At 38.9% G+C, this 25,273-nt stretch overlaps 1 protein-coding gene across 1 annotated transcript; it reads right to left on the bottom strand.

Annotated features, from left to right (window-relative positions):
* Nucleotides 1-839: 839 nt before the first annotated feature.
* Nucleotides 840-24,123, bottom strand: LOC117292363 (WD repeat-containing protein on Y chromosome-like). The gene is made up of 22 exons (XM_033774388.1): nt 24,074-24,123; nt 21,251-21,494; nt 20,120-20,260; nt 19,696-19,722; nt 19,539-19,601; nt 18,149-18,377; nt 16,701-16,747; nt 14,986-15,123; nt 14,311-14,499; nt 11,626-11,817; nt 10,937-11,191; nt 10,391-10,555; nt 9,316-9,468; nt 7,473-7,657; nt 6,905-7,078; nt 5,950-6,095; nt 5,057-5,208; nt 4,519-4,736; nt 3,618-3,688; nt 2,595-3,109; nt 1,667-1,813; nt 840-1,052 (listed from the first exon to the last, which is right to left on the bottom strand). The coding sequence occupies exons 1-22, from the start codon at nt 24,121-24,123 to the stop codon at nt 840-842; spliced, it is 3,714 nt and encodes a 1,237-aa protein (XP_033630279.1).
* Between the last annotated feature and the right edge of the window lie 1,150 nt (nt 24,124-25,273).

The following is a 25,273-nucleotide window of genomic DNA, read 5'->3' as shown; positions in this document are numbered from 1 at the left end:
TTGCTGATCAGAAACACCAGAACTTGAGTCCAGTGGTTGACCGCTCAGCCATAATACACCCATAGTAGCAGCTCCCTGTAAGGCAGTGGTGCTTAGTGTCATCTACTCACGCTTGACTTGGATGACCGTCGTATAGCAGGCAGTGGTGCTTAGTGTCATCTACTCACGCTTGACTTGGATGACCATCGTATAGCAGGCAGTGGTGCTTAGTGTCATCTACTCACGCTTGACTTGGATGACCGTCGTATAGCAGGCAGTGGTGCTTAGTGTCATCTACTCACGCTTGACTTGGATGACCGTCGTATAGCAGGCAGTGGTGCTCAGTGTCATCTACTCACGCTTGACTTGGATGACCGTCGTATAGCAGGCAGTGGTGCTTAGTGTCATCTACTCACGCTTGACTTGGATGATCGTCGTATAGCAGGCAGTGGTGCTTAGTGTCATCTACTCACGCTTGACTTGGATGACCGTCGTATAGCAGGCAGTGGTGCTTAGTGTCATCTACTCACGCTTGACTTGGATGACCGTCGTATAGCAGGCAGTGGTGCTTAGTGTCATCTACTCACGCTTGACTTGGATGACCGTCGTATAGCAGGCAGTGGTGCTTAGTGTCATCTACTCACGCTTGACTTGGATGACCGTCGTATAGCAGGCAGTGGTGCTTAGTGTCATCTACTCACGCTTGACTTGGATGACCGTCGTATAGCAGGCAGTGGTGCTTAGTGTCATCTACTCACGCTTGACTTGGATGACCGTCGTATAGCAGGCAGTGGTGCTTAGTGTCATCTACTCACGCTTGACTTGGATGACCGTCGTATAGCAGGCTGTGGTGCTCAGTGTCAGCTACTCATGCTTGACTTGGATGACCGTCGTATAGCAGGCAGTGGTGAAATGGACGTAGCCTGATCTACAAACCCCCCACGGCATAAATCCCCCGGGGTGGGGCTGATGGACATTGATCGGAGCTCTGACTCGTTGGTGCAGGTCAGACCTCGGGTCAGCATCCGTGGGGTCATCGGCAGACTCGTTGGGAACAGGACTTCATCAGTTTTCTGAGGCAGAATGAAAGTGGTGAGTTTTAGAGTAAACACGATTGTTTAAGTATTTTGTGTGTCAGAATACTTTTTCAAAACTCAAATCTGCAATGGCCCTATTGATCTAATTCACCTGGTGTCATCTTTATGATGATCTTGGTTGCACCATTTTGTGTTTCATACGTACAGAGTAAAGCGAATCTTATGCAAAGGGCGTTTATACATGTAAGAGGTCCATTAGATTTGTTCATCATTTCTGTCATTCTAAGAACCATAGTAGCATTTTGCTTTTGACTGCCAAAATGATGAGCAGTGCGCCAACACCATGTGAAACGTGTGTGCAAATATTTTTCCCTAGACATTCTGACTAAATTCCATGTTTGTATCATTAAAGGCACAATTCCACAATATATTTCTTCTATCTGCCCCACTACAAGAGAGTCCTTGATTTGGGACCACTCGTCAAAAGATTTTGTGCACATTCACGACAATTTTGCAGGTATAGAAGTATTTCAGATGAAAATGTTCTCTAAACGGAGATCTCTTTGAGATTACAAAACTGTTTAGGCGTTTTTCTTTATTATTATCAATCACATTCCGTTGGATATTTGTGTAGTGATATTTGGACGTACCAGTGTGGTGAGGGCTTGGAATGGGGAGCACAGTTTTCCAAACCTCTGAGTTGCTTTCATGTCAACCTCTCCATATCTATGTCTTCTCTCTTGTCTGCTTAACGTAATCCTCGCAAAATCCTGGTCGACCTGACGTCCAAGTAAACTCTAAAAACAAAAGAAATATCGATCAAATTTATTTATCATCCAGGAAGATCCAAAAAAGGGTTTTGACAAAGTGCAAAGTGTGTGTATAAAGTGTGGACAATGTTCAGGGGCGGATCAAGGGTTTTTACAATGGATACCTGCGAGGGTAGAGGTTGGTATTGTTTATGAAAAGACCTTCGGAGAGCCACGGCATCTCAGGCTCTGCATACCACCAGGGGAGCTGAGAAAGATTAAAGAAATGTTATTGGCCCAATTACTGGGGCACTAATTGATACGCTATTGTAAAATGCAGTATATACACGAATGTTGAAGTGGCAGAAACTTTTAGGGCTGATTTCCAGGTTGAACATTCTTTTGCAATCCTGATGTTGTTTTGAGGTAAGATGATTACAGCATTGGGTCTTGGGCCCTCTTTATAGCCACAGGGAAAGTTTTAAACATTTGGAAATCCCCAAATACAGTGAAAATACTGGTGGACATGCGAAATGACAAGCTCACTGGTCCCATTGGCTAGTCACTTAAACAAGTTATGAGCAACCCTGGGGTGGATTTCACAAAGAGTTTAAAGACTAGTCTTATCTCGAGTTATGACGCGTTACTTGTCCTAACTTGGGACTAGCCTCAAGTTTTTAATATCTCTTAGGTTAGGACTATACCTTGTGAAATCGATCCCTGCCCTGATCAATTAATTTCAAAGAATCCACCATTGATATTTCTCACTTCAAAAGTTTTTCGGGGCATATTTTTAGAATATTCCTCTTTCCAACACTCCTATACTCACAGGCGCTGATGAGGACTGCTTTCTTGAGCGGCCGCTGTAGCTCCCAAAACTGGACAAGGTCATTGACCTCTGTGACCTTAAGCTGACCTCATCCTCCCAAGTCGACACCGAGCGCCGCCTCATTGGCTTGATGGCATCGACCGTCAATCCGTACGACGATTCGTCTCGAATCTGCAAAGGTTTGATCGGTGGTGAGTTTGATTCACTCCTTGACGGTGACTGACTACTGGTAAACTGTCCCTGTGTAATTGATACAGATGGTTTCGGCCGGTAATCAGCAACTGCCTCTTTCGAAGAAGTAAGAATAGACGGTAGACTTAGCTCCTTCTTGGTCGACTCCGAGTCATCGTCCTCGATGATTTCCACTCGGGGTTGAGCGGTCTGGAGTTCTGGAGTAATTGCTGCATCTTCTTCAGAGTAGTTTTTGCTCCGAGATCCCACTGAGGTGGTGACGTTGTTGTTCAGTTCTTGGTCAAATTCCTCCAGAAACACGTCATCTTGGACTGTTTCTTCTGCTTTTCACAAGAAGAGAACAAAATGCAACCACAATTAATAAGCATAAGACATTACACCACGTAGCTAGAGTGGTTTGAGAGCATGGAATTCAAGTTCTGGTGGCTATGTCATCGGGGTGTGGGTTCGAATCTTGGTCTTGACACTGAACTGTAAATGTTTCTCTTCACCCAGGGGTAAATTGGTACCTCTGTGGGCAGAGATGGTTCCTGTGATTGACTTAGCTCAGTGTGCTTTATACTTGACAGCTCAAGCTGTATAATGAAATAAATGGCCCAGTGACCAGGGGTAACAGTGTACGCGCCTCATGAGTGTTGGATTTGAGGGCTATATAAGAAGCCACTAATATTATTATTATTTTATTTTGACTGATTGTTTTGAGATGGACTCAATCATCAGGGTGTCACAGCAATTTTTTTTATGATAAACATTTTTGTTCAAAACAGTACTCTTAAGATAAAGACTGGTTTCATTTTTGGGAATAGAGAATCTTTTTTTTCTAAAACTCACCCGTCTCATCCTCCAAGTTTCCAACTTCTTGTTGAGTCTCAGCAGCTTCTTCAAGATGACTCCATGGTGACCTAAAACAATTGATTAAATAAAGAAAATCACTTTTTCCTAAAAATTAGTTCCAGGCTGTGACCGAATTTGGGGCAGTGGCTACGGCTACAGCGTGATTGCTGCATCGTCATACCTCAAAGAATAGGGCATCCTTAGCAACACCCTTGGCAACAGTCTAAGCCATAGCCATATCTGCAAATCAGATACAACCCCTAGACTTAAACAGACGGCAGAGAAATATGAAATCCAAGATTATGAAAATTGTATTGTATTTTCTGAAGGCCTCATCATCCAAGTGTTTTTTGGGGGTTGTCAGAGAGGAATCTTTCCTCGCCTTCAACCTCTAGGACTCTGGTTCGAACCCAGCCAGAGGCACTCCGTGGATTGGGTTTTCAGTCCTTTCCTGATTGCAATGGTTTTCCTTGGAACAGTTCTCTGTGGTTTTGTCATTTTCTTTTTTTCTTCTTTGTCCTCTCTCCATTAGGTTCTTGACTAGTAAAGTGTTTATAACTTCACCAGCGAACGAATAAACAAAAGAAACAGATATAACTCTTCTTCCCAACTGAGGTGATTCTTACATTTTATTATTTTGGTGCACCACTCAACATATAACCTCTTTAAATCTAAGGTTCAGAACCAAATGCCGGTTCATACTCCCTGTGAATGCAAATGCAATACAAATTTTGACGTCACAAATGCATAACAAATAATTCTCAACAGTTTTGCTATGTTATCAACTCCTGCAGAATGTTCTCTGAGAAATCAGCCATGTGACGTAAAAACTCGCTTCGCTTTCGAATCCCAAGGAAGTTAGAACCGAGGTTAATAGTGTTTTCTTCTTTTGCCTTACTTTGGATGAGCATACGTCTCAGGATTCCTAAGGTTCCATTTCTTAGATTGTCCAAAGGTCCCGACGTAGTGACCATCCGATGTCCAGAGTCTGGCCGTTCGATCTGTAGAGGCGGTCAGTACAAACGACCCATACTCCTGAGGAATGTACTCCATGCTGACCAAGGCAAGGTCGTGGGCTCGCCAGGTGTGGACTAATGCTGGGCGACTGGTTTCTTGCTGAAATTCAAAAAGTGAAACGGCTGGAGTTTTATTTATCAGTTATTTTACCCCACACAGTACGCACATTTTTCATCCTTAAAGGCAACTTTGTGGCAACCAACTGCACTGCATGCTTCCCTGCAAAAATTTAGTTTTTTTCCCCACATCTTAAACTAAAACTTCCTTTCTTGTCATAAATTCTCTCCAAGGGGTTTTTGGCTAGTACAGTGATTAAGTTTGCTTTAATAACCAGAATAAATTAAATTAAGTAAGTTAAATTACAAAAGCCTTGTAAATCTCTGTTAATAGCTTTAGTTTGTCTTGACCTTTAACCTTACCTGAGCTGTTGGTACCAGGCAGTAGTCAGCAATGTCCCATACATACACATGACCCATAGTGTCTCCCGTTATCAACAAAGAGTCGTCCTGATTGGTTGCCATGGCAAGCACTGATTCTTCCTGGGTGATGGAGCTGCTTCCATAGAAATAACCTGAGAATTAGAACAGCAATGTCTGATTAGATGAGGTTTGTGGCTTTAATAATAAAAGTAATTCATTTTTTTAGTTGGTTATTATTAAACCAATTTTTTTTTAAAGGCAGTGGACACTATTGGTAATTGTAAAGACTAGCCTTCACAGTTGGTGTATCTCAACATATGCATAAAATAACAAACCTGTGAAAATTTGAGCTCAATCGGTCTTCGTACTTGCGAGATAATAATGAAAGAAAAAAACACCCATGTCACACGAAGTTGTGTGCGTTTAGATGGTTGATTTCGAGACCTCAAGTTCTAAATCTGAGGTCTCGAAATCAAATTCGTGGAAAATTACTTCTTTCTCGAAAACTACTTCACTTCAGAGAGAGCTGTTTCTCACAATGTTTTTTACTATCAACCTCTCCCCATTACTCGTTACCAAGTGAGGTTTTATGCTGATAATTATTTTAGTTATTACCAATAGTGTCCACTGCCTTTAAGATCTAAGTTCAAGTTCACAAAAATCACTGAATAAAACCATTTCAAATATTCCAGATTGCACCATAGAGTTTTTTTGAAACATAAACATAAGACCTCGTTTCAATTCAGCCTGTTTCAGCCACACTTGCAAACTTTGGGTCAAGAATGCACCACGAGGAGGACCCTGGCAGAGACAAACTTTGTGAAGTAAATTCTTCACAAAAATACTGGTTCTCATAAATGACTAGTTTTAAAGAAAGAATCCATTTGATGTACCTTTGAGATTTTGTGAGAATCCATAGATGGCCCAGAAGTTCAGCCAACCTGCCTCACTTGAGATGAGAACAGCGCCCTCTGTCAGTCCCTTATTGATGATCCTACTCTTCAAGAAGACGATCTTATCAACAGGAGCTTGTTCAAAACTATAAAATAACAGAAACAAGCTTTTAGAATACTAATTACTTTTCAAGCTGATTTGGGGTTGAACAATAACACACTTAACCAGAGCGGGACTTAAACCTTCAACCTCCAAATTAACGTGATGGCACTCTAGCAACTTAGCTTATCTAGCCATATGTTGACGGTCTTCCTATTTTGTTCAATATCTTTGTTCAGGGGTGTCAGTCAGAAGCCATACAACCGTTAACTGCTGTGCATCCTGGCAGGGATCACACCCAGAATTATGATAGAACCTTGGGAGCTTATCACAACTATACAAGCCATTGTAACTACATTCGATTCTCGTTATAACAAGGTCGCTGGGGCTGGCCAAATACCTCTTTATATCAGCAACACTGTTAAGACAGCAAAACAAACAAACAAACAAACAAACAAACAAACACAAAGCAAAAATGAGTTTTGGGACATCAACCTCTTTATAACGGCACTCTAAATGTAGATTATGGGCTGATAAATCAAAGTCTTGTCATAAGTTGTGTAGTTCCCAGAAGACAACCATGCTAAAATAATTGTTTTCAGCATCAGGCAAAAAAATAAATTTTTCGCCTTGAGACAAAAATATTTTTGTGACACATTGTTTCACTCATTTCTCAAAAAGTACAGCACCTAAGCAAGTAATATTTAAACCAAAACTTTCTATCATCATTATCTTCAAACTGTGTAAATATAATTCAACGGACATTGTGTTTTGTGTTGCACCCAAACACTTTAAACTCTGGAATTGATTAATTTTGATCAGTCTAAATTGTCCAACGTTGGTTATGACCCTTACCCCTGTGGCTGCTTGTGTTTTGCCCGATGTCTTGAGTTTGGTCTTGAGGGTTTCGCAGAGTGACTGGAACCTCTTGAGGATGAACAATGCGCGGATGACACCTCCTCTCTCTCATTCATTAGTTTGTCTGTTCTTAACTCCAATGACGACAGAGCTTCCTTAAGTCTCTTACTCCTGAGGTTTTAGAGAATGGAAAAACATCAAAAACTTCTAAATGTGAAAGGTAAGCATGTATGTTGAAGGGATTGGCAGTCAACACTGTTCACATATCATGGCGCTCATTTGCATTGTCTAATGTTTTCAGAGCCAAATTTCACAGAAACTTAATTGCAAAGTTTCTTATAAAATCAGAATTATCTCTTAAAAAGAAAATGTAATCTCTTTGAAAGGGAAGATTTGGTAACCACTCCTGAAACTCACAAATTTACTACGTAAGAAGAACAGCAGCCTTTTATTCAGAAATATTATCAAATATTTTGTTGTTGGGAAACAAATTTTCTTTGACAAATAGTCTACAACTTGACTATAAAGCAACTTGAAATTTACAAAAATTCAGGAAGTTCCTTACACCTGGCTCGACTGGCCCTTCCTGAGTCGGACGAATATCGTCTCTGTCTCCACACTCCAAACGATGATCTCTCCGTCGAAACTTGCCGTAGCTAGGAGATTTGGAGGACAGTAGTCAACGGCTAGAATATCGTCCTTGTGCACCTGGCCACCTTTCCAACTTGTGTCACCTTTGACTAGTAATGTCTGCAGGGGTGGACAATGAATTATTTGCTCTCAAATGTACTCAGAAGTGCCTTTCAAACTTAGAAACTTTTTTTTACTGATCTCCAGTTATAAGATTTCTTTTCTTTTTAACATATTTTCTTCATAAAAACTGGGACAAAAAAATTAAAAAATGCACAGCAAAATACAAATCAAATCAAATCTCTTCTAATCTAATCTAATCAATCATAACTCAATACCTACATCTGAGTCTCTGTCATTATAGAATGCAGTCTTCCTGCTCCAGCCCACAGCAAGTAATCTAATCTTATATAATCTAATCTAATTCAATATAATCTAAACTAATCTAATCTAATCTAATCCTAACTCAGTACTCACATCTGAGTCTCTGTCATTATAGAATGCAATCTTACTGCTCCAGCCCACAGCGAGTAATCTAATCTAATCTAATCCTAACTCAATACTCACATCTGAGTCTCTGTCATTATAGAATGCAATCTTTCTGCTCCAGCCCACGTAAGTCTAATCTAATCTAATCCAATCTAATCCTAACTCAATATCTACATCTGAGTCTCTGTCATTATAGAATGCAATCTTTCTGCTCCAGCCCACAGCGAGTAATCTAATCTAATCTAATCCTAACTCAATACTCACGTCTGAGTCTCTGTCATTATAGAATGCAATCTTCCTGCTCAAGCCCACAGCGAGTAATCTAATCTAATCTAATCCTAACTCAATACTCACGTCTGAGTCTCTGTCATTATAGAATGCAATCTTTCTGCTCCAGCCCACAGCGAGTAATCTAATCTAATCTAATCCTAACTCAATACTCACGTCTGAGTCTCTGTCATTATAGAATGCAATCTTTCTGCCACAGCCCACGTAAGTCTAATCTAATCTAATCATAACGCAATACTCACGTCTGAGTCTCTGTCATTATAGATTGCAATCTTCCTGCTTCAGCCAACAACGAGTAATCTAATCTAATCTAATCTATAATCATAACTCAATACTCATGGCTGAGTCTCTGTCATTATAGAATGCAATCTTTCTGCTCAAGCCCACAGCGAGTAATCTAATCTAATCTAATCCTAACTCAATACTTACGCCCGAGTCTCTGTCATTATAGAATGCAATCTTTCTGCTCCAGCCCACGTAAGTCTAATCTAATCTAATCCAATCTAATCCTAATTCAATACTCACATCTGAGTCTCTGTCATTATAGAATGCAATCTTTCTGCTCCAGCCCACGTAAGTCTAATCTAATCTAATCCAATCTAATCCTAATTCAATACCTACATCTGAGTCTCTGTCATTATAGAATGCAATCTTTCTGCTCCAGCCCACAGCGAGTAATCTAATCTAATCCAATCTAATCCTAACTCAATACTTACGCCCGAGTCTCTGTCATTATAGAATGCAATCTTTCTGCTCAAGCCCACAGCGAGTAATCTAATCTAATCTAATCTAATCCTAATTCAATACTTACGCCCGAGTCTCTGTCATTATAGAATGCAATCTTTCTGCTCCAGCCCACAGCGAGTAATCTAATCTAATCTAATCTAATCCTAACTCAATACTCACATCTGAGTCTCCGTCATTATAGAATGCAATCTTTCTGCTCCAGCCCACAGCGAGTAATCTAATCTAATCCAATCTAATCCTAACTCAATACTCACGTCTGAGTCTCTGTCATTATAGAATGCAATCTTTCTGCTCCAGCCCACAGCCAGCATGCCTTTCTTCTTTCCAAGAGACACCAAACCAGTTGTTTCCGCTTCGGCAATAGGTTCAAACTGGTTGATATTATGGCCGTTCTGAAAGTTCCACACCTATGTGGTATAAATACAATAAAACCAGGTCAAACCATAAAAAAACTTCACAATAAAATCTTCCAGAAGACTCAGCTAGGGTCAAAATGTCAAGCCATTAATTGTTTTGTGCATAGATACCATAGGTCCTTTTGTTTGGTAACAGTTTACAACTCAGGTAATCTATTTTTGTTTAATGACAAAATTAATATGTGACTGGTTTACTTCCAACTAAAACTTGATTCCTATTGCTATCTATTTGAACGTGACAGAATTTGAAATTGTTAATTGTTAAAATTGTTAAAAATCTGGAAAATTGAATTTGGGTTCAATAAAGTTCATAAAGCAGAAAAAAGTCAATAGAGTTTGTTTTATAGGGATTGGATATTTTTATTCACAAAATTATAGATATTTCAGGTACACTTTTTTATGGATGATAAGAATTGACAAAGCAAAGTTAAACCACAAACTGTATCACAATCAACAGTCCTTGATGCCCAAGAGTTTTTGCAGTTAGTTTTAATCGACAATCTTCTCTTTTTTCCCGACCTATTCTGACTGAAGTTTACAATTTAATTAACTCTTCCACTACAAAATTTGTTGTGAAGCTGTGAAAGAATTGCTCTTTCGTTCAAATCATGGTAACTTCCAGTGGTGCGCCGTAGTAAAAGAATTATAAGCTTTAACCCTGCTAGTTTTTACATAATTCTCTCATTGCAACCGAGTCTGTTATTTTATTTTATTTTTGTTGTCACCCGTTTGTCTTGTCTCCTTGTTTGTAGTTTGTTTGTCTAGACTGTATTCTACTGCAAGCCTTGACTTAATCTGACAGCCTCATGCTCTGTATATTTTTGTCTACATGGAATATCTCTTGATGAATTTAATTGAATTGAATTGAATTGAATTGAGTTGAATTGAAATGAAGTAGCACTCCGACCATTACCTTGATTGTACCGTTTCTTGCACCAGTGATGAGTTTCCGTCCCGTTGTGTTGAATACCATGCAAGTGATCTCTTCAGTGTTATGAGCCTCCAGGATGGAGAAGGACTTTGACCCTGAGGTCAAATCCCACACCGTGATGGTCGAATCGTCCGCCCCTGTTGCCACCTAGAAGAAACAAAATGATAAGAATGAAGATACATTGGTTAATGGCCTCTGGTTGGACCGTTCTCCCACCGTTACTGCCCTCTAATAGCAAACTGCAATCATTTACCAACTGCCTGAAAACCTACCAGAACAGTTTCCATTAGACTTCTCTTCGTCACACACATACAAACTGATTTGTTAAGCCCTTTGAGAGCTCCTTTGGTCCTATTATGCGCTATATAAGAACAATTATTATTATTATCCTTGGCTTCACAAACAACACAAATTAAATGAAATAAATAAAATGTCATTGTTCTATCAAAACACTTGGATCCATTGTGCTGAATTCCTGGGTTTCAAAGAGTAAACAAAATCCATAAAATCAGTGACATTTTTCCCAACCTGTTTGAAGAAGGAGTTATAGATAGCGCAGCAGAGTTGCGTCTTGTGTGTCAGCGCCATCTTGTGATTAGCAAACTCCGTCTTGCCCAGTTTCAAGGTACCGATGTGATCACCGCAGCATGCAATGAGAGACTGTTGATGGAGGAGGAGACAACTTGTACCGTACTCTGGGGATCTAAGATGCTGAAGGCAGGGGAAACGGACTTGGAACGTCTGGAGACAGGAATACTCCTTCAAGTCCCATACTTTAATCACCTGTCAATAACAACAAAAAAGATCTTATGTCCGACATTGTTTACAAAACAAGTGACTCTCTGCATTTCAGGGTCTAGAGCCCACAAAGGCACAAGTTTTTTTTTACTCCTTATTTTGTAAAAGTTTTAACTGCCAACAGCACTGCTTCTTATTTTACCGATAGTGTTTTTTTAAAACCCTTTATTTGAAGTTTTTCTCTGTAAACAAAGTTATTTTATCTTAATGTATGCATAGTTTCAATTTAGCCTTTGGCTAGAAGTGCAGTGATTTAAATCACCAGAATAATATTAATAATGAAGACCTGTGTTTTTTCAACACATGGCTCTGGAGAGCACTGAGGCACAGTGCTTATCACACATTGGTGTAGGATAAAACCATATAATTATCTTAATCCAAGATGAAAATTAAATTCAAATTTCCAGAATCGATCGTACCCCATCTTTTGCATAACTGTAAAGCTGTGTAGTGACTTCGTTGATAGCCACGCCCACAACCGTCATCATGTGACCCATGAGACATGCTGTGGCCCTCTCTTGAACGAATGGATTCCACAAATACACGTGGTGGTTGATACTGCCTGTTGCTATGACGTTTAGCGTCTTGTTGAAATCAAAACATTCGACTCCCTGAAAAGACAGAATAATTGTGAATGCAGTGGTAGACCCTGGGGATGGGGGGGGGGGAGGGGGAGGGGGAGGGGGGGGGGACACCCCCAGGTTGAGTGAAGTTACCCCCCCACCCCAAAAAAAAAGGATATGTTTGGTGCCAAATCAGGTATATATTTTACTTTTAACTTAGGCCCCTCTCACCTCCTTCTTCCACTTCCGCCAAAGGTATATACCAATTGTTAAAGCTGGGAAAACTTGCGCACAGCTAAAAGAAAAACGTACCCTGCATTAGAAATTGGCCCACTGAGAGTTTCTATGAATTTCAAACACTCATGCCCTCCCCATCCCCCTGAAAGCCATTGAACCTTTTCGGTAAAAAAGTATTGTCCAGGGCCCACACTTGGTGTATCACAACTTATATATAAAATAACAAATCTGTAAAAATTTAGGCTCAATCGGTCATCGGAGTCGGGAGAAAATAACTGGAAAACCCACCCTTGTTTCTGCACGTTTCGCCGTGTCATGACATGTGTTTAAAATAAATACGTAATTCTTGATATCGAGAATTGATATTGTTTTAATGTTTTCGCAAAAAGTAAAGCATTTCATGGAATAATATTTCAAGAAAAGTCTTCACCATTACCTTCTGTAAACCCTGTAAGTTATTTGTAAATCTGTGAACTTTTTTTGTCTGTAGCGAAAGTGTCTCATGGCTTTAAAGGCAGTGGACACTATTGGTAATTACTCAAAATAATTATTAGCATAAAACCTTTCTTGGTGACGAGTAATGGGGAGAGGTTGATGGTATAAAACATTGTGAGAAACGGCTCCCTCTGAAGTGCATAGTTTTCGAGAAAGAAGTAATTTTACACGAATTTGATTTCAAGACCTCAGATTTAGAACTTGAGGTCTCGAAATCAAGCATCTAAACGCACACGACTTCGTGTGTCTAGGGTGTTTTTTTTTTTCATTATTATCTCGCAACTTCGATGACAGATTGAGCTCAAATTTTTACAGGTTTGTTATTATATGCATATGTTGAGATACACCAAGTGAGAAGACTGGTCGTTAAAAATTACTAATAGTGTCCACTGTCTTTAAGTCCCTATATGCCCTGACTTTATTTTCATTCCAAAAAGTTGAAATCTTCATAGTTGAGTTGCTATAAAACGTTTTCATCATTATTGGCCAAAGTACAACTTGCTAACATTTCTAATTTCCTTTCATTTCACCAATAGTTAGTGTTAGATTTATGTTGTTTTTTTTACAATCAAATTAATCGTCGTTCAAACAAAGGCGCTTGAAAACCAGCAAACTCATCTATTGATTTCATTAAAATTATTAATCATTAACAGTCAAACCAGAATAGCGAGTCTGGAAATTAAATTCTGTTTGTTCCTGACAAAACCTTGGCACTTTTAGAACTAGTAAACAGATGGCTAAATAATAACTAGAAATGTCAATTTCAAGTACACTATTAATATGCTGGGTTTTTTTTTTTTCGTTAAAAATAATAATAGACACCATTTTGGGCACCAACAATTTGTGTAATTTCTATCTGAAAGCATTCATGCTATAAAGATGTGTTCGGGAAAAATAACAATTGTCTATCCCTCTTTGAAGTACCTACTACGTCCAATTTTTGTCACTATCCAAAAAAAGTTTGATGACGTTAACATTTCATGTCTGTCAATTTTGTGTACTTATAATTTTGTGTTCATTCCTGATTTTTTATGATATTCAATAAAAGCAGCATCTTTTTTTTAGACTAGTGGAAAATAAACCTCTTTGGAATGTATAGACCAATTTGCCTGCCCATTGTGTTTGATAATACTAAGTTTCAAATTTCACTCTGAATCTGAAAGAGTATCAAATAAAATGACATTCGACACCATTTCAACGTGACTTTGGAGACTCATAATTTCCCCCAACTTTCATAGGACTCTATTTATTGGTAATGAGTGCATCAACAAACTGAATTTGACCTTGGAGCTCCTCTAAATTGGTGAACATATGCTTTATCACATGGCAGTGTAATTTTTAAAAAAAGTTAGTGACTTGAAGTTTCGACCCTCTAGCAGAGTCTTTCTTGAAGGTTCTTTTAGCCTTCAAGAAAGACTCTCCTAGGGTCGAAAGTTCAGGCAATTAACTACTTTTGCATTTATAACATAGGTCCTTTTGGTTGGTAAGCAGTTTGCAATAGCTCATTTTGTTTTCTCGTAGAAAATAACTTCAATACAATAGCAGTATGTGTGAACTTTAACTTTGTGAAACTAATGTATATAATTGTTTGTTTGTTGTTGTTGGTGGTAAATAAAGGAACCTGTATAGCTTCCAAGCAAGAGAAGAAAAACAATAATTGTGTTGTATTCCCAGGAAAAAATTCCCATCGAGTCTTATTGATATTTTGAATGGGATTCAATGGGATCCCATTGTTTTAATGGGATTCAATGGGGTTCAATGGGGTTCAAACAAACCCCATACCTATAATAATAAAATAAAAATCTTCACCTTGTTGATCTTGAATGTGTAAGATTTCTTCTTCCCCTGCGTATCCATCAAGACGAGAGACGTCTTACTACTACCGCTAGATGACATGATGGAGTCATTCTCAGGGATGTACACCACCTTCCGTATCATCTCGCTGTGGACCCTTGAGATCAAGGTGTGTCTTACGTATCGCTGGTGATGATGCAGATTCTAAGAGTAGAAAAATTAGTTTGTGATTATTCTTTAATGTTATTGTTCTGGTTTATTCACTCATATTAAAACAAAAGGCAGGCTACCAAGCGCTTTCAGATGCTTGATTTGGAGCCCTCAAATTCTAAATCTGAGGTCTCGAAATCAAATTCGTGGAAAATTACTTTTTTTTCTCGAAAACTACGTTACTTCAGAGGGAGCCTTTTCTCACAATGTTTATATTATCAAACTCTCCCCAATACTTGTTACCAAATGAGGTTTTATGCTAATACCTATTGTGAGTAATTACCAATAGTGTCCACTGCCTTTAATGACCTGACGTTTGGACCCTTCGAGAAAGACTCAGCTAGGGTCGAAATGTCAGGTAAACTATTTTTTGCATTTATACTATAAGTCCTTTTGGTTGGTGGGCAGTTTGCCAAAGCTAATTCTATTTTCTCAGATAAAAGTCTGAAATATCTGAAATATCTTTAATAGCTTACATACCTGAGCCCATATTTTCTTGACTCCTTCCTTGTCCGTAAACGGCGTTTCAAACAGCCTCTCCAGAGGTTTGGTGAAATGGTAGAGATGGACGGAGCCATGATCATCGCCAGCGATGAGTAGAGACTCCTTGGTCGGGTTCTAAAAGGTGGAGGGTATCAAGAAATAGGTACAAGGAGTCAGATTTCAAGGTTGATAATAATAACAATAATTTATTGAATTAATATTGTGCTCTCTCCAGGACCAGCCTGTACGAGGGCGCATAACAGTAAATGCCATGAGAAAAGTTTACAAAAACAGTAGGTTAAAAAAAACAGTAAAAAGATTTGAGCAAAATAGAAATCAAACCCTTATAGACAAAAAAGGTGCATGGACACCATAAATATTTAAAAACTGTAAAAACAATGCAACTTAGAAAAGTATCTGCACTTTTTAAGGGTAAAGGCCTACACAACGGTTTTGAGTGCCCTTGTTCAGGTGTCCCTTGGTCGACCCAGCAACTATTTCACAAATCTCTATAATGTAATTGCAGAAGTCCACATTTACAAGATTTTTGTGTTAGTTGTGCTTAAAGTCACCTGGAAGTGGTATTTTTTCAAAATAAAGCTTTTGTCACTAATATATGTGTTTTGATGAGTGGAATGTGAATAAACAGTTAACTAAGGTTTTAAAAAATCAGTTCTTATGTTATTTACAAATTTAAGAGTAGACCCCGACCCGAGAGGCACTGTTCGTGACGTCAATCGAGGCAGACTTTGCCTGTAATGCGTAGAGTAAACACAATTGCAAAGTACATGTACGGACCAAGTCGTGAGTTTGTATGTTTCAAAAATAATTTTGTTTTGTTTTTTCCGGCAATGCCGACCAGGTGTATTGCTGCTGAATGCAGAAAAACACTTTTTGAAATGTACCAACTCACGACTTGGACGTACATGTACTTTGCACGTGTGTTTACTATACGCATTGCAGGCAAGGTCTGCCTCGATTGACGTCACAAAAGGGGTAGGCGGAGTCAGCCCCCCAAACAACTTTATATATTTTTTAAACATATAAATCGTGACAAACAATTACTAAAAAAATTGTTTTATTGTTCGTAAGAATATACTCTTATGTTTGAAAGAAAAAAAATTCTATTTCCAGGTGACTTTAACTTATGCAATAACGGGCCTTGAATTTAATCCATGAAGGGGCACAGCAATTTAATCCATGAAGGGGCACAGCAATTTAATCCATGAAGGGGCACAGCAATTTAATCCATGAAGGGGCACAGCAATTTAATCCATGAAGGGGCACAGCAATTTAATCCATGAAGGGGCACAGCAATTTAATCCATGAAGGGGCACAGCAATTTAATCCATGAAGGGGCACAGCAATTTAATCCATGAAGGGGCACAGCAATTTAATCCATGAAGGGGCACAGCAATTTAATCCATGAAGGGGCACAGCAATTTAATCCATGAAGGGGCACAGCAATTTAATCCATGAAGGGGCACAGCAATTTAATCCATGAAGGGGCACAGCAATTTAATCCATGAAGGGGCACAGCAATTTAATCCATGAAGGGGCACAGCAATTTAATCCATGAAGGGGCACAGCAATTTTCCTCATGTAAGGGGCACCTCTTTTAGGACAATTTTGGTCTTAGTGTTGGTTTCATTCTCAGACTTCCACGTCTTGACTTCAACACTGCTTAGTTTTACAATAATCGGCTGACTTACTTTCTTATCATACCAGTAATCTAAACAGACAGGAACATCCGGCAAAGCTGTCAGGGAAAAAAAAAGGGGGAAAAGAACCTGTAAAATTCCTAAGCAAAATTAGAAAATAATGTAAAATTTATTCCATAATTTATTATTTAATGATATTCCATTCGGGATACAGCATTGTATTTTGGTTTAACCCTGACAACAAATCAGCTCAAATTATTTTCAGCATTTAAGCATCCATGGTAATTCACATAATGAAACACTTTGGGTGGTTTTATGTACTTTTAAGTAGTACAGAGCTGCATATTGAGAGAGTTGTGATATGGAGGGACAAGGTATTTTGGGGTCACATTTTATGGTTACTGTTATGGACGTCATTTTGGCTCAACCAAATGCAGTCTAGTCCGGCAACCCGTGTTCACCAATGCACTTTCGATGAAACAAACTAGCTTCCAATTTTTTTGCAACTTAATAGATGGCTCTGAGACACGACCATTGACAGTTCCCTCTTTGGGTGAAGGGTTGTTGAATGTGAACAACAGCAGAGCAAGTTGTTCCAAAAATCATGTTGCCTGGAAAATTTGCTACTTTTGGATAAGAGATGAAACCCCCTTGAGTTTACAAGACTCACACTCGATCTACATCACCAACAAGTGAAAAAGAAAGATTTGAAACAAGAGGCTTCAAGTAGTATTAGCCAGAGGAGAGTCTGTGGGTGTCTTTTGGACACCTTGTTTTGTCTGTCATCAGTGTCATTTACATGTCTCTGTAAGGGACAAATTTTGACACCATGGCTGAGTTCGGGCGGTGTGTTCTTGGCCCGAGTGGGCTGTTCTCACGCCCGAACGATGAGAACATGACCCGAGAATGATTCTCTCGGAAAAAGATCACACACCACCTTTCATCGGAGGTTTCGAGAACAACACTTTACAAAATGGCAGCACAACATCAAGAGAATAAGTAAATTAGATGCAAAATGACTCTCAAATAGATTGTTAAAGTTAATAATATTGATAAGTTGAAAGTTAATAGTCATCCCAAAGAAAATAATGGAAGTGTGGTCTCTTTTTTACTGTCGGGTTTCCAACTGTTAAAAAAACATCCTATTTAACTGACGAACCACGTTGTCACATGACCAGTACCGAACCTCTTTTCGAGGCGCTTTTATCACATTGTAGTTTGAGCGGATGAAACAAGAACAGCGATCCGTCTTGTTCTCTAAAATCCAAGAACACACCGCCCGAACTTGACCCCAGATAACGAGACCTTTACATCCCCACCAAGTGAAAAAGAAAGATTTGAAATACCATGCTTCCATCCATCATTTTGACTACAAGATAAAATCTTGTTGAGGCAGTTTGAAGACAGAGTAGAAAATAAGGTAAGAATATAATTGTGAAAACATTCTGAACTCTGGATAATATTTTGATATGTCAAAAACTTATCTCCAAAAAACTCACCATACAAATGGAATTCCTCAAAGAATGTTGGGCAGGAGACATCCCAGAATCTAAGATCCCTCCCTGTCGAGCTAATGACCAGTTTGTTAGTGTTCCCCATGTATGTAATGTCAGTGTACCACGTCTTACAGCGCCTCTTAGATGCTCGAAGATCTTCCTTCTCATTCTTGATCTCGTAACTTTTCTCGATGTGAAGGAAGTGTGCATCGAGACAACAAAGGATTCCCTCCTGAAAATGAGACAATTTGTTTAAAGGAATGTTAGTGTTACAGAAATGGTAAGAAACAAAAATCGTGAAGATCACAGATTTAAATAAAACTTACACGGTCTGATGATGATGATAGCAGAAAACATCCCTTGAAACATTTTGTCATATTTGATGAGAAAAAAATAATCTAACATCGCGTTTGGAGTTTATTGTTCGCTGAGCGTTTTGTTCATATTTATTCTGGCAACGATGCATAGCAAAATTTGTAATTGGTTATTCACTATTCTCTCGTAACCCAGATGGCTAATCGATCTAAAACTTCTACGAGTTTGTCAGTTTATGTTTATCATGGTGGATTACATAAAGTGCTTACACTGCCAGCAACTGTTTTGTTAGAATAGAAACCCATTCTATAATGTTCTTTAAGACTGCATTTAACATGATCATCTTTAAAATGGCGAGATAATAGGGAGACTGCAAACATTTGGTCACAAGTTCGAACCCGCTCTAGCCTCTACTCTGGTCAAGTTGTCTTTGTTCAACCCCATAATTATTTTAAAATTTACTCTGTCATTTTCCCTTGTGATTTAATATAAATCAAATAAATTATTATTATTAATAAAAAATACAATTTAACAAAAAGTGTAAACATGCATCAGGGATCGGAAGTCTTGTTTTTTTCCCTCAAAAAATAGTTGTACAAAAATAGCAATCTTTATTTTAATATTTCGGAAAAGTTTCCGTATGGCGCCACCACTTTTTCATTCGATATGAAATAAAATAGTATCTAATTTACCTCAATGATATATCCCTTTTTGTAAAAATTAGTGAAAAAGTGGTGGCGCCATACGGAAAGTTATCCAATATTTCTAAAACCAACAAATTATTCGTTATCCTCTATGCAAAAAATACCAAAATTAGTTATTTTTAGTTATGGATAACTTTCAGTATGGCGCCACCACTTTTTCATTCACTCATTTTTACAAAAAGGGATATATCAATCAGGTAAATAAGTTCCTATATTATTTTCTATCGAATGAAAAAGTGGTGGTGCCATACGGAAACTTTTCCGGTTATCAGCTTCTTATATATTAAGTTATATCATGTAATTTGCATTGATGAAAATGGTACCCAACATTAATATTTGCTTTTTCATAACTAAATGGTGGCACCTGTTCTTACCTTACTGAGTGTGACATATCGTGGAGGGTTACAGAGTGCAATAACACACTGGATGATCTCTTGCTGTAAATAGTAAAACAAACAACCATCTTATAAAGACCCACACAAATGTTCAAAAACAAAAAATCTTTAAGATACTTCCAAAAGAAAGGCATACCACCGTACACTTGTCCACTTCCCAGTTTGAGTTTTGTCAACAAACCCTTTACCAGTTGGACCGATCCACACTGTCCCAAAGGGATGTGAAGGTAATGATGTGAGGGGGAAGGCTGTACCATTCAAAGCACAGGGAAGATGAGGGACATTTTCAACACTAGACCTTTCCATTGCTGGTTGGCGTGGGGTTGGGTTTTGGTCAGATGTTCTGACCAAAACCAACATTTTTTTTTGCAGACTTTCTTTTCGATTGAATAATATTATCTCACATGATGACAAAATTCACACTATTTTTATAGTTTTTCATCACTTGCCAAAAACTACGGAAAGGTCTACGATACTGTTTATAAATTAGGTTTTTCACTACATCTCCCAAAAAATGCATATTTTAATTTTAAATAGTGAAATTGATGAAAAATGCTCACTCTATTTTGTGTGATGTGTCGGATATTAGGTTCATAGGTCAAGGGAAGCTCTCTTTTGATGTTATCATTCTCACGATAATGCAGTAACATGTAGGTACAGAACTCATTCCAGTCCACCATGCCGTCTGCTGATGTATCAACCTGCCAAGGGGATAACAATTAGGAAATTAATTCGTTGATTGCTGGATAAAAACAAACAAGACAAACACCCCAACAAACACCCCAGCAAACCCAAAAGACAAAAACAAAACTAACACATCTAGCTCAAGGTGATTCCATTACTGCATGCCTTAAACAAATATTTTACCACCGTCGGACCCCGTTAGCATCCATACTGAATCAACAGACAAAACAGAAAACTAAGGAGCAGAGTTAAGCTTTTAATAACGACAATGAAAGTTGCATTACAGGGCAAAACAACGGAGACAAATTAAGCAGAAAATAATCAGTGAAATATTTAAAATTATCCAGAGAAAACAAACAAAAACAAAACCGCATGTATATCCTTGGAAATACTTCCGAAAGTTTCTCTGTGTAAAAGTTAGGTCAAATTCTTCCCTGTACATCGGACACCTCCCAAGCTCCATCCATAGTGGGCATGCTAATCTTTCTTGCCCACCCTCACCCTCCCCAACCAATGTCTTACTTCCATCCCAACCACACTCTCCTCCAGGAATCCTCACCTTAGCAAACAGATTCTCCATCTGGTTATCCCATGCCTTCGTCTAGAACATACTCTTTGTCATGTCTTTGAAGTCTTTCATCCTACTCCAGCCCACCCACACCCTCCCCTCCAACGTCTAACCCCCAACTCTCCTCTCATCCTCACCTTGGCAAACAGATTCTCCATCTGATTATGTCTTGCCGTTGTCTTGAAGAGCCTCTGTATCATCTCTTTGAACTCTTTCATCCTACTCTAGCCCACCCACACCCTTCCTCACCAACGTCTTACCCCCCCCTCCCTCAGTCACCTTAGCAAACAGATTCTCCATCTGATTATGCCGTTGTCTTGAAGAGACTCTGTATCATCTTTGCGAACTCTTTCATCCTACTCTAGTCCACCCACACCCTTCCTCACCAACGTCTTACCCCCACTACCCCCCCCAGATCCCCCCCCCCCCTCATCCTCACCTTAGCAAACAGATTCTCCATCTGGTTATCCCATGCCGTTGTCTTGAAGAGACTCTGTATCATCTCTTTGAACTCTTTCACGGTGACGTTACCCGACTCTCTCTTGATGATTCTACCGGGTGTAACGAAGCCATCAGGCGGCATGTCGTCTGTCGGTTCGTGGCGAGCGAACCGTCTCATCAGCTCTTTCAAGTGATGGAGTTTGATTTTATCTTCGAAGCGTAACGTGTCATCTTTTTCGATGCTTTGATGTGAAAAGTGAATGAAGAATAACTTTTTTAAATCATTGACAATCTCCTTTTTTTTCTTTACATGTTGCTCGTTTTATATTTTGCATGATGTTATTTTATCTCCTCAAAAAACTCGTACTATAACATAATAGGGACTTTTCGTTTTCGACGACGGATGGTTCTGCGACGGGTAAGATGACATTTGGCGTCATCTGCGCATGCGTCGGCTTTGAGGACGGTCGTCCCTCAATTTCTACGACAGTACTTTGGATGATTCTTCGTTGTGCTGAAAACGACAACGTTTAGGTGAACAACCGTCGCAGAACCATCCGTCGTCGAAAACGAAAAGTCCCTACTATTGACACACTATCCTAAAAATCGTATAGGCATTATTCAGTAAATTTGTATTTAGACAGTGGTATAGAACTAAGGGGGCCGGAGCCTAGTCACCCAAGAGATCTACAAAAATGAACATTATGAATTGAGAGGTATGGTAATGGCGACGTCACTAATTTTAGACCAAAAGTGTAAGACTTATTGCATGTTTGTTTAAAGACAGTAAGACACCATTGGTAATTGTCAACGACCAGTCTTCTCACTTGGTGTATCGGAACATAATAATGCATAAAATAACAACACTGTGAAAATTTGAGCTCAATTGGTCGTCGAAGTTGCGAGATATGAATGAAATTAAGAAAAACCTTGTCACACGAAGTTGTGTGCTTTCAGATGCTTGATTTCGAGACCACAAATTCTAAACTTGAGGTCTCGAAATCAAATTCGTGGAAAATTACTTCTTTCTCGAAAACTACGTCACTTCAGAGGGAGCCGTTTCTCACAATGTTTTATACTATAAACCTCTCCCTATTACTCGTTGCAAGGTGAGGTTTTATGCAAATAATTATTTTGAGTAATCACCAATAGTGTCCACTGCCTTTAACCGTAAATACAACATTTAGCTATATGCAGGAGTATTGAGTAATGTTTCTGTTGCAGCGGAATAGCCTAAATAAATTATTGTAAACCAGTTATTAGGCTTCAAAAAGACCTTCCAAATCCGGAACTGTCTTCAGGCTCGTTGACAACACTTATTACAAACATTGAAGATTTTACAAAATGTTACATTTTTTTTCGACAGTCTTTCTTTTTCGAAGCAGCAGTCAGCGCGAATGCAAGTGCGCATGAACAAACCCCAATCCCACCAAAATGTTTGTTATTAAGGTTTAGCAGTTTGACCTACTAGTACTACCCTCCACAGTCATTACGTCACAATCATTACGTCACGTTCATTATACATCACCTTACTGCAATTGTTTGATCATTAACAAACATTCTCGGTAGCACCATCTAATAATTAAGCACCCCAACACCACTCCATTGTTTGTAAAACTCATTATGCGCTGTTTTCATAAACACCCACTAATGAAAAACATCACGCATTGGCAAGGTGAAGTTAGGGCCGGTAGTGCACTGTACACCTAATAACGGACTTAGCTTCGCTGTTAAGTGTTTGCACACCGTGCTTTGGCAAACATTGCTAATTAATTGAACAAACAACATTCATGTTTACTTTGCAACTTGAGCCAACAGTTAACACTTTGACCAGGTGAGGAGAAACATCACATAGTACGGGTTATCTTTTTTAGCCTGTCTGGGTTTCGCCAAAAGGATGAATCAAACATTTTCCCCATTGATTTTAAAATGTTTTCAACAAATTTACGTGGGTGATATTTCAATTATCTAAACAAAATTGTCTTTATGTTCCTTGAAAATCTGAAGAGAGTCAGCTTAGCGAATATGAAGAGGTAAGTCGTTCCAATTCGAAGGTGAAATAAAGTGGAAGGCCCTCATTTTCTTATATTTTGGAGAAAGATTGTTCAAAAAATATCTTATTTTTCTTTCCTTGTCCTACTCCTTTGTCCAGGTCTGATGCTCGATATAACAGATACCCCAATTAAATGACAGATAAGCCAATTGTGTAAGACTATTGCATTTATTAACCTAATTGCCGATTGTGGATATGGTAACGGTCAAGTGACAGAGAATAGTGGGCCATCGTTATTAGGCATAAAACGCAGGTAACAAATTGGACCCTATAAACAAGTTAAATGCTATGGACACTACCCCCCCCCCCCCTTGATAGCTAAATTCAAAATAATTTTTAACATAACAACTAACTTGGTAAATAGTAATGGAGAGCTATTGATTTTATAAACATTGTGAAGAACGGCTCCCTCTGAAGTAAAGTAGTTTTTGAGAAAGAGGTAGTTTCTCACTTAAATAATACAAAACTTCAGCTGAAGCCTTTGAAAGCACCGAAAGCACACAAATTTGGGCAACAAGGGTGTTTTTCTTTCCTTATTCTCTTGCAACTTCGATGACCATAGAATTCAAATTTTCACGGATTTATTATTTTGTCTTAATAACCACAGTTTTCCAGTGTTTTAAAATAAAAAAGAATTCAATATCTGAGTAGAATCAACTAGCTAGCCAAAGATTTCTCCCGGTTGTGTCCACCCTTTCACCGGCATCATCGGACCGCGTTGCCGTCGCAATCACCCTACCGTTCCCCGCTTCCTTCTCCCCCACTCACCTTTCTCCGTCTAGACTGTCATCGCTATCCGTGTCCAGCGAATCCAGCATCGTAAAGATCAATTTCAGTTTTTGACAAACAAATAAATGAATCTACCACAAAGCCTTTAAAGTTCCCTAAAACAAACTCCAGTCGTATATTAAAGTTCACGTCAAAATAGCAACGCGTTTAAGTTGCAGTTTCACTGAAGCAATTTTCACACCGTTGAATAATTGTTGCCTCAAATATTCACAGACAACAAAATATTGTTGCTTCCTGAGGTCGCAAAACTGAGTTTCCAACCGTGTTGTCATACATGAATCATGTAAGTATTGCATGAGGACGCTGATGATAATTTTCCTACATCATTGTTGATGATTGACCCTCACCGGCCAAGTCAATTTTCATGTTCGTTTCTCAATCAATAACGGCCTATTGGGAATCACACTAATGCCCTGCTAAGTAGACACTAATGCCCGCTTCACGACATGCCGTGTATAATTGGTTTCTCCTGGTGACGGAGTTCGGTCGTTTCGCCTTGTCCACGGCTCTGTTTTATTCTTCGCCCTGGCCAGACTTCCATTGATGACTGAGTCAACTCTCTGTAGTTGCTTTTTGGTATTTAACACAAATCACAAACTTCTCTCAACTGATGAAATTCCGGAACAACAAAAAATGTTACTTTTCCAGACACGGTACAGCCAATGCTTGTATATCCGAACACTGAGCAAGGAACGCCGAGTCGCAAGGTAAACACGTAGCTTATGATAAAACACATGGTCCAGCCGGACCTTATACTTTAGTTATTTTGATGCTAAAAATAAAACTATCCATTTGTATTGGTCCATTATTATAATGGGTCACTATGGTGTAATGTGATTCCACAGTCACCTCCATTGTTCACAGGCTTTGTGTTAGGAAGCAGAACTAGGGTTGACAAATACCTCTGCACGACCAGCCAGGCCATGCCAAGAGATCAAGTTCGGGATATCACACACGTATATAAACCACCTCAATGCTTAAACCATAGAGTACGGCTAAACCATAGAACAGACCGCTATCAAACCATGGAGGTAGAATTTCTCCATGATCAAACCATGGGTATTGATACATCTCAAAACTCTGACAAAACATCTCTATTTGTGATGGGAAATCTATAATGAGGGCTACTTGAGACTGTATAAACAATGGTATCATTACATGTAAGGGATTGACAGCCGG

The sequence above is a fragment of the Asterias rubens genome, chromosome 7 (genome assembly GCF_902459465.1).
Source record: "Asterias rubens chromosome 7, eAstRub1.3, whole genome shotgun sequence".
Taxonomy (NCBI): Eukaryota; Metazoa; Echinodermata; class Asteroidea; order Forcipulatida; family Asteriidae; genus Asterias; species Asterias rubens.
The sequence above is the reverse complement of the archived record's forward strand: the minus strand, read 5'-3'. Positions and strand labels throughout refer to the sequence as shown.